Source organism: Neoarius graeffei, chromosome 13 (assembly GCF_027579695.1).
Source record: "Neoarius graeffei isolate fNeoGra1 chromosome 13, fNeoGra1.pri, whole genome shotgun sequence".
NCBI classification, from domain to species: domain Eukaryota; kingdom Metazoa; phylum Chordata; class Actinopteri; order Siluriformes; family Ariidae; genus Neoarius; species Neoarius graeffei.
Window position 1 is genome coordinate 75,864,296 of NC_083581.1, and position 14,296 is coordinate 75,878,591.

At 40.6% G+C, this 14,296-nt stretch overlaps 1 protein-coding gene across 3 annotated transcripts in view; it reads right to left on the minus strand.

Annotated features, from left to right (window-relative positions):
* Window positions 1-2,317: 2,317 nt before the first annotated feature.
* Window positions 2,318-14,296, minus strand: part of slc2a12 (solute carrier family 2 member 12) — a 32,644-nt gene continuing 20,665 nt past the window's right edge. For all 3 annotated transcript variants that reach the window (XM_060938527.1, XM_060938526.1, XM_060938528.1), the window contains 3 exons: window positions 13,223-13,345; window positions 5,737-5,869; window positions 2,318-3,187 (listed from right to left, as the gene is read on the minus strand). In XM_060938527.1, the coding sequence (XP_060794510.1) occupies window positions 3,094-3,187; window positions 5,737-5,869; window positions 13,223-13,345 (350 nt within the window). In that variant the 3' untranslated portion in view covers window positions 2,318-3,093. The remainder of the gene's footprint in view (window positions 3,188-5,736; window positions 5,870-13,222; window positions 13,346-14,296) is intronic.

Below are 14,296 nucleotides of genomic sequence, written 5' to 3' on the forward strand. Positions count from 1 at the left end.
CAGGGAAATGAGTACTTAAGTCTGCGTGAAAAATACTGTAGCGAGCATGCAGCATGGGAGAAGAGTCTGGAGACAGAAATCTTAGTTTCTCGGTCATTAGCCTGTGCTATTAGCTCTTGATAGCACTGGCTTGACTGCGCTAGCATTTGCATTCACTAACACTACTGATGAACACGACTGCACTGCCGCGCTACCAGCGCCAACTCACGGCTCAGCTAGCGTTGGCCTTCGAGAATGCTGATATGAAGTGTGTGTATAATAAATAATAATATTGGCTGGCTTTTTTCATGGTATATCAGATATATTCCATTAAGCTAGCATGATATTGAATGAGTCGAAGATGAGTAGCGGAATGGAATATATCTGATATACTACTCAACGTCAGCCAATATTATTTAAATAAGAACCTCGAATTCGTCTCGGTTATTATTCACCCATATTCCCTTCATCTTCAGCGAATAACTGTTAAATAATCGACACCTTGACCAATGACCAATCAGATTGGAGAACACTGCTGTGCTATAATGAGAAACATGATCACTTTGGCTATATGGTATTTTATATATACACACATTTTCACTTTAACCCCTTCGGACACAAAGAAAAATGCTATGGAACTTCATGTGTACAATTGTACACATTATGTCCGAAGGGCTTACAAGATATTTTTCAGTACTGTATCAAATTGTAAATGAAAGCCTATCATAACAGAATAAAATATATTTGTTAATAAACTAATAAAACCACAACAAACAAATAGAAGATTAACAAGATACAGTACTCAGCCGTTGCCTAAAGTTGTCAGAATGAGTTAAGGTCCATTTGTTCAGTTCCCTGCAGTATTTACAGTTGTGGTCAGAAGTTTACATACAGTGACATGAATGTCATCTTGGATATGAATGTCATGGCAATATTTGGGCTTTCAGTCATTTCTTTGAACTGTTCTTTTTCCGTGGCAGAATGATTGTACAGCATACAGCTTTAATAAAAAAAACACAACAACACTTGTATTTGGTGCACAAGTTTTAATTTTCTTTGGGTTTTCTGAAATCAAAACAGGGTCAAAATTATACATACAGCACACCTAATATCTGGGTAAAATGTCTCTTCGTAAGATTCACCTTGACCAAACATTTTTGTTTACCATGAAGAAGCTTCTGGCAGAATTCTGGTTGGATAGTTCACGACTTTTCATGGTAGAATTCAATTAATTTTTTTTTTTCTTGGCATGGACTCGACTTAAGCACGGTCCATATATTTTCAATAGGGCTGAAGTCAGGACTTGTTTTAAGCTTAATGTTAGCCTGCTTTATCCTCCACAACCAGCTCTGATGCGTGTTTGGGTTCATTGTCCTGTTGTAACTCCCAAGTCGTGTTCAAGTTTCTGATGGTTTATGCTGAAGAATTCTGAGGTAGTCCTCCTCCTTCATTCTGTACATGGTGGTCATTGTGGCCAAACAAGTCAATCTTTGTCTCATCTGACCATACAGCTTTCCTCCAGAAGGCTTTTTCTTTGTCCGTGTGGTCAGCTTCAAACTTTAGTTAAGCTTGAAGGTGTTAATTCTGGAGCAGGGGGTTATTTCTTGAATAGCAGCCTCTTAGTCCATGGAGATCTGAACTGTAGACAGTGATCCATCAGCTTCCAGTTCATGGCAGGGCTGTGCCATGGTGGTTCCCAGGTTGTTCCTGACCATCCAAACCAATTTCCTTTCAGCTGAGGGTGACAGTTTGGGTTTTCTTGAAGCAAAGTGGCTTAGCAAAGTGACTACACCTCACAATAACTTGGATACCATTGTTTGAACTGATCTTGGAATTTGCAGTTGTTTAGAAATGGCTCCAAGAGACATTCCGGAGTTGTGTACATCTGTGATTCTCCTTCTCAGATCTGCACTGAGCTCCTTGTACTTTCCCATTTTACTGTGTGTTGGTCAATCCACTGAGTGCTGTAAACAAACCCTTTTTATGAAGGCACAGAGAAGCTACCAGCTGTAGTCAATCATGATCACTAACAGGAAGTTAAGAGACCTCGGCCTTGGCAAGATAAGAGACATTTTGAAAGTTTCAGCACCTCTGAATTAATAATCTAAGTGAGTGTATGTACATTTTTGACCCTGTGTGTACACTTTTGACCCTGTGTTGATTTCGGAAAACCCAAAGAAAATTAAAACTTGTGCACCAAATTCTAGTGTTTTTTTTATTAAAGCTGTACGCTGTACAATCATTCTGCCACAGAAAAAGAACAGTTCAAAGAAATGACTGAAAGCGCAAATATTGCCATGACATTCATATCCACGATGACATTCATGTCGCTGTATGTAAACTTCTGACCACAACTGTACATATGAAAGACACTTCAGTCCAGTCGTGTGGATACTTGTGCTGTGACCGTGACTGTCCTACGGTACATACTGCTCTGGGGTGAGCAGTAACAGGAGTAGTGTTCATGGGACACCATTTTGAGCTCAGATAGTACAGACTGACATCGTCATCATTTCTCATCTGACCGCTGAAGGAAGTCAGAGAGTCTGCATTTGTTGCAGGAGGTTCTGGACTGCAGTAGGACGAATCCTTTACGAGTTCTGTAGAACAGTTAGCAAAACCAGAAAACACAGCCATATACGAAATACTAATTTGTGAAACTTTGTGAGACAAATTTGTCAATCTATACAGATTGTCAAAAACAACTTCACATGAAAAAACAAACAAACAAACAAACAAAAAACCTTCAGATACGGATACCACTATCCAAAACTGTTCATGTTAAAAGTACACTTAGAAAAGGATTAAGACAAAAATAAAATACTACACGGCTGTGTTTCAGACTTCAATATGGTGCCTGGCAGTGTGTGTGTGTGTGTGTGTTTGTGTGTGTGTGTGTGTGTGTGTGTGTGTGTGTGTTTTCAGCGACCAGCTACTACTGAACATCACATCAACAGTCATTTTACTGACCGTGGTTTCTCCCTTGGCTATCACAGTAGGCTCCGCCTCATCACCAATCTCTCTACTAATTTCTATTAATCAGGTAGTGCATCCTTCCATCCCTGACCACCAAGCTCTTCTTCATGCTCTTTCTTTATCCTTGTTGGTTTGGGATCAGACTGCTGCTAAGGATTTCTCTTCCTGTGACAGGTCAGTCTTGGGCTTCTTTCGCCATCGGTGGCACAACAGTGTGCTGTCAAGATGGTTCCTGTGGAAATATCAGCGTGTGCATATATGTGACATTCACATGAATGGAAGGCACACAACCAGGCAACTTTATAAAATGTTATGGTATACAGTATAATGTTAAGTAAGGAATGACACACTTGGGGGTGTGCTGTTATTGGAAAACGGGACCATCAGTGGCGGCGTAGCTCACTCCGGCCCCATCTAGTCCAGAAAGAACGATCTAAAGTTGCGCAATAAATGTTGCAAGCTATATACACTAGAGCCCTGCACTCCCGCGGGAGCCGACGCAAACCAGTGCAGCGCGGGACAAATGTTGAAAGCTCATTGCGGGCACGGGTGGGAGGGGGAGTGCACAATGCGGGAGCGGGCGGGAGGGGGAGGTGATAAGCTGCAGTCCCGCTAACTAAAAATGTGTTTAAAATAAAATTTATAAATTATTATAAACTTGCATCATACCATATTGGTTTAATGCTAACTTGGTTGGTTGTTTGGGAAACACACCCCTGAACGTGAGCTGTAGATATTTATGCTCAAATCCACTCAAAGTAGGGGGCGGGGCACCATCACGCTGTGTCTTTAAATTATATTAATTTCTTATAGGCCTACTTGTATTTCCTAGAATGTAAATGTGAGGAGTGTCATATAAGCTATGTGCAATGTACAATATTCTTAATATCCACTGTAGATGTTGGTAGGTGTGTTGGGTATCTCCGTAAAGCCTCAGCTGCGCATGCCGCCTGGCAACGCGCACCCTCGCTACGTGCGCTAGGTGAAGGATCGGTCAGTGGAGAGCTCAGCTAAGCTCAGCATGTTTAATTCCCCAAGCCAATGACAAGAACTTTCGTGAGAAATAACGCGAACGTCTGCATCATGCGGGATTTGCGGGCGGGAGCGGGACAAAACATGGCAGGCACGGGCGGGACTGAAAATCATAATTCTTTGCGGGAGCGGCTGGGAGCGGGACTGCACAATGCAGGAGCGGGACTGAAAATTCTGTCCCGTGCAGACCTCTAATATACACTATATACAAGCTACATATAGAAGTTATATACACCCTAGGAATACCGACCTATTTGCCAGAAAGAATCCAAAACGGCAAGGAATTGACCAAGAAGAAGCGATTTTTTTTGTTGAACTGATCATTAAGGCTTAATTAGTCCATAACTTCATTAATAACTGTAATTAAGCAAATCTGGGTAGAAGATATAAGCACCCCGGGCAGACCTACCTTCCTGCCAAAAAGAATAAAAATCAGTGAAGAACTGAGAGAGAAGAAGCAATTTTTGTGAAATGTGGACGATGCCGGACGGACAACACGCGATGGCATAAACTCATCACCCGTCGGCCGGATGAGATAATAATCAACAATGGGTGTGGTATGATGAAATGGTTACCACCCTGGAGTTGATTTGTTTCTTATAACGACGTGTTTTATTCCTCTTACTCCACAGCCCTAGGTCTATTCCATATTTATTAAAGAACATCACGTTGCACTTTTTCTCCATTTACAGTTACGTTAATGCAGTGGGATGTTTGAAATAAGTTAGTGATAAAGCTGTAATCTGCCTTGCAAACAAATTACTGTCAGAGCTGCTCTTATAGAATATTAATCAACACCTTCTGACCAATCTGGATCAAGAACTCAGTGTTATAAGGGTCTTTATTCTATCCACATTCACTGGATATGAGCAATCGCGCGCTCTGACTGGCTACTATGAGGATATCAGCTCATGGATATCAACAAAATGGCCGAGCGTGTTGCTGAACCAACTGAGGATGAAGTAAAAACCCGACTTGAAAAAGCAACAAAATATGGAATGAAAGTATTTGATGGGAAGAACGTATCTTTTTTATTTTTCAAGTATTATTATTATAGCTTTTTTTTTTTCCAAATTGCAACTGTCATTTCGCCGGTCATGTCACAAGCACCAATCTTCAGCTTCCATAATTGTCATGTTAATATCTACAACTCTTCTTAATTGATCGATGAACTTCGAACACTTTCACTTCTTGTAGAAAGTTTGAAGCTTAATTTTTTTTTATGAAATGTGTTTTTCATTGATCGACTTTTGATATAAATCTTGTCAACTTTGAATATTTTACTACGCATGTACGCAATTTGTCACGTGTCCGCTAAGTGGAAATGATTTTGTCGGATGTTTTGGATAAAGAATTTATTTATCAAAATTGCAAAAAATAAAAATGCTCCTTGTCGGCTCTCGGCTCATGTATGACTCGATTTCGTGGAACTAATTATTCCATCTTTCTTACACCTTTACGCTGAGGACTGTGCAACCAGCCTGACTGAAGCACTCCTCAGTGCAGAACAAAAAGGTCCATGAGGGAGGAGCCAGACCTCATCTAGCTACTCCTGTGTGGGTGGAGTCGATGGCGATGGAGTCCAGTATTTGGGATTTGGCTTAAGAGTTTCAGGAGGTGTTGGATCGGGATCAGCTCCTCCCCCTGGACTTTTGGTTCTGCAGCAAGGATTCCCTCACCTCATCTGACGAGCAGTAAGTGAAATGTGACAACACAATCTATATAATGTGTGTGTGTGTTTTTCCTCACTTCATGGCGAGTTCTTTGGAGATCTGCTCCAGTGATCGGCCCTTCGTCTCTGGCACGAACACGATCACAAATACGAGCAGTACGAAGCTCAGTGCAGTGTATGAGAAGATCACACTCGGAAGGCCGAGCTTCTCTGCAATGAGTCACAAACGCATCACAAAATGGCTTTACACAACTCTAACACACTACACACAGACGTAAGCAGTATGATGTTAATAAAAATTAAAAAAAAAAAGTATTGCAATTAATATTTGAGCCAACAACCTGAACAACGATCATGTGACATTTAGGAAAAATTACTACATATAACTCATTTGTTTATAAATGTGTGATTAATGGGATGTTTAATTAATCAAACATCAAAAATATGGAGCAATTTAAGCTAAGCCTTTCTATTTTTATTTGCTGATGGACCTGCGTCCTTGTCACGAGCTATAGTCTGTATCTCTCGATTGTTGTTCAGTTCGATTATACTCATATAGAAAAGGTGCAACTGACAATCTCTGGTCTGTCTATCCTTGTCCAACCTCGACTAACCTCACACTCGCCTATAGCAGGTCCAAAAATGACCCTTTACACTGCGCTTTAAGATTATAAACTCTGTTTACTCTGGGTATAAACATGCTGCAGTCAAAAGGTGTCAGCCTTCATTAACTCACACAACTGACAACTTTTGCCACAAGAAACCTGGTCATAAATTGCTCTGATTATTACCATCATTTCAACATTATCAGTGGTGCTTGAAAGTTTGTGAACCCTTTAGAATTTTCTAGATTTCTGCATAAATATGACCTAAAACATCATCAGATTTTCACACAAGTCCTAAAAGTAGATAAAGAGAATCCAGTTAAACAAATGAGACAAAAATATTATACTTGGTCATTTATTTATTGAGGAAAATGATCCAATATTACATATCTGTGAGTGGCAAACGTATGTGAACCTCTAGGATTAGCAGTTAATTTGAAGGTGAAATTAGAGTCAGGTGTTTTCAATCAATGGGATGACAATCAGGTGTGAGTGGGCACCCTGTTTTATTTACAGAACAGGGATCTATCAAAGTCTGATCTTCACAACACGTTTGTGGAAGTGTATCATGGCACGAACAAAGGAGATTTCTGAGGACCTCAGAAAAAGCGTTGTTGATGCTCATCAGGCTGGAAAAGGTTACAAAACCATCTCTAAAGAGTTTGGACTCCACCAATCCACAGTCAGACAGATTGTGTACAAATGGAGGAAATTCAAGACCATTTTTACCCTCCCCAGGAGTGGTCGACCAACAAAGATCACTCCAAGAGCAAGGCGTGTAATAGTCGGCGAGGTCACAAAGAACCCCAGGGTAACTTCTAAGAAACTGAAGGCCTCTCTCACATTGGCTAATGTTCATAAGTTCACCATCAGGAGAACACTGAACAACAAATGGTGTGCATGGCAGGGTTGCAAGGAGAAAGCCACTGCTCTCCAAAAAATACCATTGCTGCTCATCTGCAGTTTGCAGATCACGTGGACAAGCCAGAAGGCAAATGTTTTGTGGATGGATGAGACCAAAATAGAACTTTTTGGTTTAAATGAGAAGCGTTATGTTTGGAGAAAGGAAAATGCTGCATTCCAGCATAAGAACCTTATCCCATCTGTGAAACATGGTGGTGGTAGTATCATGGTTTGGGCCTGTTTTGCTGCATCTGGGCCAGGATGGCTTGCCATCATTGATGGAGCAATGAATTCTGAATTATACCAGCGAATTCTAAAGGAAAATGTCAGGACATCTGTCCATGAACTGACTCTCAAGAGAAGGTGGGTCATGCAGCAAGACAACAACCCTAAGCACACAAGTCGTTCTACCAAAGAATGGTTAAAGAAGAATAAAAGTTAATGTTTTGGAATGGCCAAGTCAAAGTCCTGACCTTAATCCAATGGAAATGTTGTGGAAGGACCTGAAGCGAGCAGTTCATGTGAGGAAACCCACCAACATCCCAGAGTTGAAGCTGTTCTGTATGGAGGAACGGGCTAAAATTCCTCCAAGCCGGTGTGCAGGACTGATCAACAGTTACTGCAAATGTTTAGTTGCAGTTATTGCTGCACAAGGGGGTCACACCAGATACTGAAAGCAAAGGTTCACATACTTTTGCCACTCACAGATATGTAATATTGGATCATTTCCCTCAATAAATAAATGACCAAGTATAATATTGTTTGTCTCATTTGTTTAACTGGGTTCTCTTTATCTACTTTTAGGACTTGTGTGAAAATCTGATGATGTTTTAGGTCATATTTATGGAGAAATATAGAAAATTCTAAAGGGTTCACAAACTTTCAAGCACCACTGTGTGTGTATGTATGTACTGATATATATATATATATATATATATATATATATATATATATATATATAAATAATATACACATATACACAGTATATTCAGCAAGTACATGCATGCAAGTATCTGCACTTTCACATATGCAATGCATACAGACCCTTTGACTAATACCCTGGTGTGTTAACCCCCTCTGTGCTGTTTGTTTGGGCAGGTGTGAACTCAGTGATCACACTCAAGTACACACTAATGCAATCATGTCATAACCTCCTGTGAGAGCTCATCGCAGTGCATTTCTAACTGACCTCCAAGTACGATAAGCACACAATCCAATCCTGGATTATTAGTGGAAAAAATGTGGGGAAAAAAAAAACATGGAAAAGATCTCTAACGATCTAAAATTCTTTTTTTTGGGGGGGGGGGTACATGTATTATAGAATTGAACTTAGTTTTAATATACAGCTCTGGATAAAAAATTAAGAGACCACTTCAGTTTTCTTCTTCAATCAGCATCTCTATATATGGCAGCCATTTTATTCCAGAGTCTGTGCTGGAATTCAAACAGAAGCACCTAATTTTACTTCATGAAATACTGATTCGGTGATCACATGAACCAAATCTTATTTTACAAGGAAACGTTTAAAAAACGCTGCTGTGGTCATCACTATCTTTTTGCAATAGGACCAGTTTAGATGGCAAAAGCAGTGCCTATAGTACCTTAAATTTAACTGTAATACAAAAATATCTATTCATCATGCCAAAAAAGTTAAAAAGAAAAGTTCAGAGTGAGAATTAAGAAGGGTTCACTTCTGGCTTTACTGGCAGAGGGATACAATGTGTGTCAAGTTGCTTCCATCCTCAAAATTTCACAGACGGCAGTTCATACAAACAAGCTTAAGCAGCAGACATTGGGGACAACAAAGTTACAGACTGGCAAAGGGCAAAAACTACTCTCCACTGACTGGGGTGATCGTCAACTCCTTTGAATGTCACTCAACAGTCATAGAATAGCATCAAGTGACCAACAAAAAGAATGGCAAATGGTAGCTGGATTTACGTGCACGGCAAGAACGCTTCGAAACAGGCTCCTCTGGGCAGCACCGAAGTCTGGCAAAGCTAGAAAAAAGCCCTTCATCAATGAGAAGCAAAGAAGAACCAGGCTGAGGTTTGCTAAAGACCATAAACGTGCAACCCCAGTGGCTGGGGATTTTTACCTAATCTGCATGTCTCTGAACAGTCCTGAATAGTCCTGCGTATGGCTTTAAACTGCAACCGGTGGTGAGTCTCAGGTCTGGGAGGATTTGAGTATTGGGGGAAAGTGGAGTTACCCTTTTATCACCATTGCTCCCAGGTCCGCTCTGACCCAGAGTGGTAGCACCTGCCCGGGCTCCAGCTATGGGTTAAATAGTACATCACCAATAAGGCACTGGCAGCAGGGCACTTTTCGGTGCAATGTGGCAGATGAATCCAACGGCGCACCACCAGATGGCATACAGAAGAGCTACTCAAATGGCCAATGGATGGCATCACTTGGCAAGTCAGTTCTCACTGTGGAGAAACTTCCATACCTGTCAGGTCTGTGGCACTTTTGTGCACCACTTGGCATCAGGTCTGGAGGTCCAGAGAGACAACATGATGGGGACATGACATCGTTTGTCTTAACTTATTGTGCAAGGTGTGCCATTAGGAGAAGAGAATAAGTCTGGTGCGCTCTGGTGCAGGCCTCGTGGCCCATCTGTGTTTCTGTGTATCCTAATGAAGCAGTCATCATCGCTAGCGACGGACAGCCGACATGTCTCTGAACAGTGGGAGGAAACCAACGCAGACATGGGAAGAACATGCAAACTCCACACAGAGAGGCCCCTGTGAGCTGTCAGCTTTGAACCTGGAACCTTCTTGCTGTGAGGCGACAGTGCTAACCACTGCACCACGAGGTAATTAACGGCCTAAAAACACTCCATTAATGATGAATCGATTATAAATTAAGCCTTGCTTTTCCCAACACTTTCAAGCACTTCTTATGTAAGAGATGGACCTTTATTCTAACCAGTATTTGAAACCACTCCAGCTTCTTTAAACACTTCTACGGAATGACTGATGCCTTGCAAATCATTTAAAATTCAGTGGCTATGCTTTACATCATCTACACCATGTCTTAACTGGGAGCTAGTACCAGGATTTAGAAGGGAATCCACAGGGGCTGATTAAACTGAGCTCCTATAGCCAGTATTGAGCCTTATTATACAGTTGTGGTCAGAAGTTTACATACAGTGACATGGATGTCATCTTGGATATGAATGTCATGGCAATATTTGGGCTTTCAATGATTTCTCTGAACTGTTCTTTTTCTGTGGCAGAATGATTGTACAGCATACAGCTTAAAAAAACAAAACAAAACTAGAATTTAGTGCACAATTTTCTTTGGGTTTTCTGAAATCAACACAGGGTCAAAATTATACATCCAGGGTTAAAATATACATACAGCACACCTAATATTTGGGTAAAATGTCTCTTCACAAGATTCACCTTGACGAAACATTTTCTGGAAGAATTCTGGTTGAATATTTCACGACTCTTCATTGTAGAATTGGTGGAGTTCAATATTTTTTTTTTGGCATGGACTCGACTTAAGCATGGTCCATATGTTTTCAATAGGGTTGAAGTCAGGACTTATTTTAAGCTTAATGTTAGCCTGCTTTATCCTCCACAACCAGCTCTGATGCGTGTTTGGGTTCATTGTCCTGTTGTAACTCCCAAGTCGTGTTCAAGTTTCTGATTTATGCTGAAGAATTCTGAGGTCGTCCTCCTTCTTCATTATTCCATCCACTTTGTGCAGTGAACCAGTTCCACTGGCAGCAAAACAGCCCCAGAGCATGATGATCCTACCACCACCACCAGCTGGTACAGTGTCCCTCTGTACATGGTGGTCATTGTGGCCAAACAACTCAATCTTTGTCTTATCTGACCATACAGCTTTCCTCCGGCTTTTTCTTTGTCCGTGTGGTCAGCTTCAAACTTTAGTTAAGCTTGAAGGTGTCAATTTTGGAGCAGGGGGTTATTTCTTGGATAGCAGCCTTTCAGTCCATGGTGATCTGAAATTCACTGAACTGTAGACAGTAATCCATCAGCTTCCAGTTCATGGCAGGGCCGTGCCATAGTGATTCCCAGGTTGTTCCTGACCATCCAAACCAATTTCCTTTCAGCTCAGGGTGACAGTTTGGGTTTTCTTGAAGCAAAGTGGCTTGGCAAAGTGACTACACCTCACAATAACTTGGATACCATTGTTTGAACTGATCTTGGAATTTGCAGTTGTTTAGAAATGGCTCCAAGAGACATTCCGGAGTTGTGTATATCTGCTATCCTCTTTCTCAGATCTGCACTGAGCTCCTTGGACTTTCCCATTTTGCTGTGTGTTGGTCAATCCAATGAGTGCTGTAAACAAACCCTTTTTATGAAGGCACAGAGAAGCGACCAGCTGTAGTCAATCATGATCACTAACAGGAAGTTAAGAGACCTCGGCCTTGGCAAGATAAGAGACATTTTGGAAGTTTCAGCACCTCTGAATTAATAATCTAAGTGAGTGTATGTAAATTTTTGACCCTGTATGTATACTTTTGACCCTGTGTTGATTTCAGAACCCCTTCCCCCCAAAAAAATTGTGCACCGAATTCAAGGTTTTTTTTTTTAAAGCTGTATGCTGTACAATCATTCTGCCACGGAAAAAGAACAGTTCAAAGAAATTACTGAAAGCCCAAATATTGCCATGACATTCATATCCACGATGACATTCATGTCGCTGTATGTAAACTTCTGACCACAACTGTACAATATATCCACAATAACATAAGTAGAGTTTTCTAGAAATAACTTCACAACACAATAGTCAATAGTCATATTGCCATAAGTGATGCGCACTGCATGTCTGGTTTTGCAGGAAAGGAAACCAGGGGCAAGAACTTTACTGAGAAACTGACAGAATCAAGAGCTAAACTGGTATTTTTTGAAAGCATTTGCATCGCTTTCTACTGTGATCTGTGATATAAAACTACACTTTCAGAAAGTAATGGCAGTGAAACCAGGCATATCAAAAAATGGTTCAGTGGTCCAGCTTATTTTTTTTTTTTAGTTTCAGAGAGAAACAGTAGCTGTATCTAGCTTTCAGCGACAATATAAATACAATTTAAATACCACACTAATCAGTATGAAAATTGTTTGCTTGCGTGCTTTATATTTTGCACGCTAGGCTTTGTAATAGCTCAGCAAAGCAAGATAATTGTACTATACTTTGTTACTTCCTTCCAAGCGTTATTTTTCTTCATAAAATCTCGATTTACAGTACTGTGTAAAAAAGTCTTTGGCACATGTAAAGATATGCTGTTGACCAAAAAATGGCTTAAAAAATAATTAAATGTTTAAAAAAAACCCTATAAACAGTAATCAGTAAGCCATATTTGGTGTGAGACGACCCTTTGCTTAAAATATATATATATAAAAATAGTGTTCTCAGGTCCAGTGAGGTCAGTTTTATGCGGAAATGATCTGTAGGTTTTCTGAGCATCTTACAGAACCAGCCACAGTTCTTCTGGACACTTTGACTGTCACACTCACTTCTTCATTTTACACCAAAACCCAGCAGCTTTCATTATGCTTTCTTTTTTAATCTGAAAAGTGCTCTCTTATGGAATATGCTGCTCAGACATATTATACCAAAAAAAAAATCTGTAATGTTTAATTTTGTGCTGGAAAATAAACGAACGTTTGGAACTCTGAAATGTTTCTGTAATGTTGCAACTCGATAATGTAGAAGTCATAAAACAGAAATCTTTAACAAAGTTTGTCTGAAAAAAAACGTATACGTAATTGGAACTAATTGCAATTAAGAGCTAAAATTATGAGTAGGGAACTGAAGAAAAGTCGTCGCAAGAATCACTGAGGAATCATTTCAGTCAGTCGCTTGGATTTGTTGCTTTTGCTGCATCGTATGTAATCCACACAGCTTTGAGCTTCGAGAAAACTTCGTTTTCACTTTGCCCTTTGCTAGACTCCTTCCCTTTATCTGCAAGAACATTACTCCTGCTGAATCAGCCTGCTATATTGATCAGTTCACATCAAATATCAGAAGCTGTATCCATATTCGACTGTAATTCATATCTGTAGATAATGTGGCTTGCCTGTGAGTGTGAGGAAGGTCATTGATATGAGCAGGTTCATGGCCCAGTTGAAGGCAGAGACCACAGACACGGCTTTTCCTCTGATCCCGGTGGGAAAAATCTCGCTCAAAACCACATAGACCACTGAAATAAACAGACACGTCATTGTATAACAACATCTATTCCTAAATTTCTCATTACCATATTCTGCTCATCTCCAAGTGTGCTTCTGCAAGCACACACACACACACACACACCTCACATTGCTGTTTTACTGCATATTACATCATTAATTATGATGAAATTATGTTTCTTGTTTTTAAAAATATGACTAACTGCTGATTAAAGTAAAGTAAACTCATAATGAATATCCAATTCAGTAACAAGACTAAAATATTTCACTGGATGTTCTCATCTCATCTCATTATCTCTAGCCGCTTTATCCTTCTACAGGGTCGCAGGCAAGCTGGAGCCTATCCCAGCTGACTACGGGTGAAAGGCGGGGTACACCCTGGACAAGTCGCCAGCTCATCACAGGGCTGACACATAGACACAGACAACCATTCACACTCACATTCACACCTACGCTCAATTTAGAGTCACCAGTTAACCTAACCTGCATGTCTTTGGACTGTGGGGGAAACCGGAGCACCCGGAGGAAACCCACGCGGACACGGGGAGAACATGCAAACTCCACACAGAAAGGCCCTCGCCGGCCCCGGGGCTCGAACCCAGGACCTTCTTGCTGTGAGGCGACAGCGCTAACCACTACACCACCGTGCCGCCCCTGGATGGACTCGATTTGATAAAATGATAGTCAATGTTTTTACAACTATGGGTATTTAGACATGTTTTGACAAACTCTTACAGCTCATATGCAAAGTGCTGCATGAAAGCCGGCAGGGAAATGATGGTTAAATGAGTGGTATTTTCAGATCTGGATATACAAATGATGAATTAATTCTACAATAGTGATATTTGTAACAGTGCTAGAGGTGTGACGATTCAGTTTTTTCATGATTCGATTTGAATCACGATTCACATTTTTTGTCCTCCATTTTATAACTGATGCAAATCATTGTCAATATCCTGTTA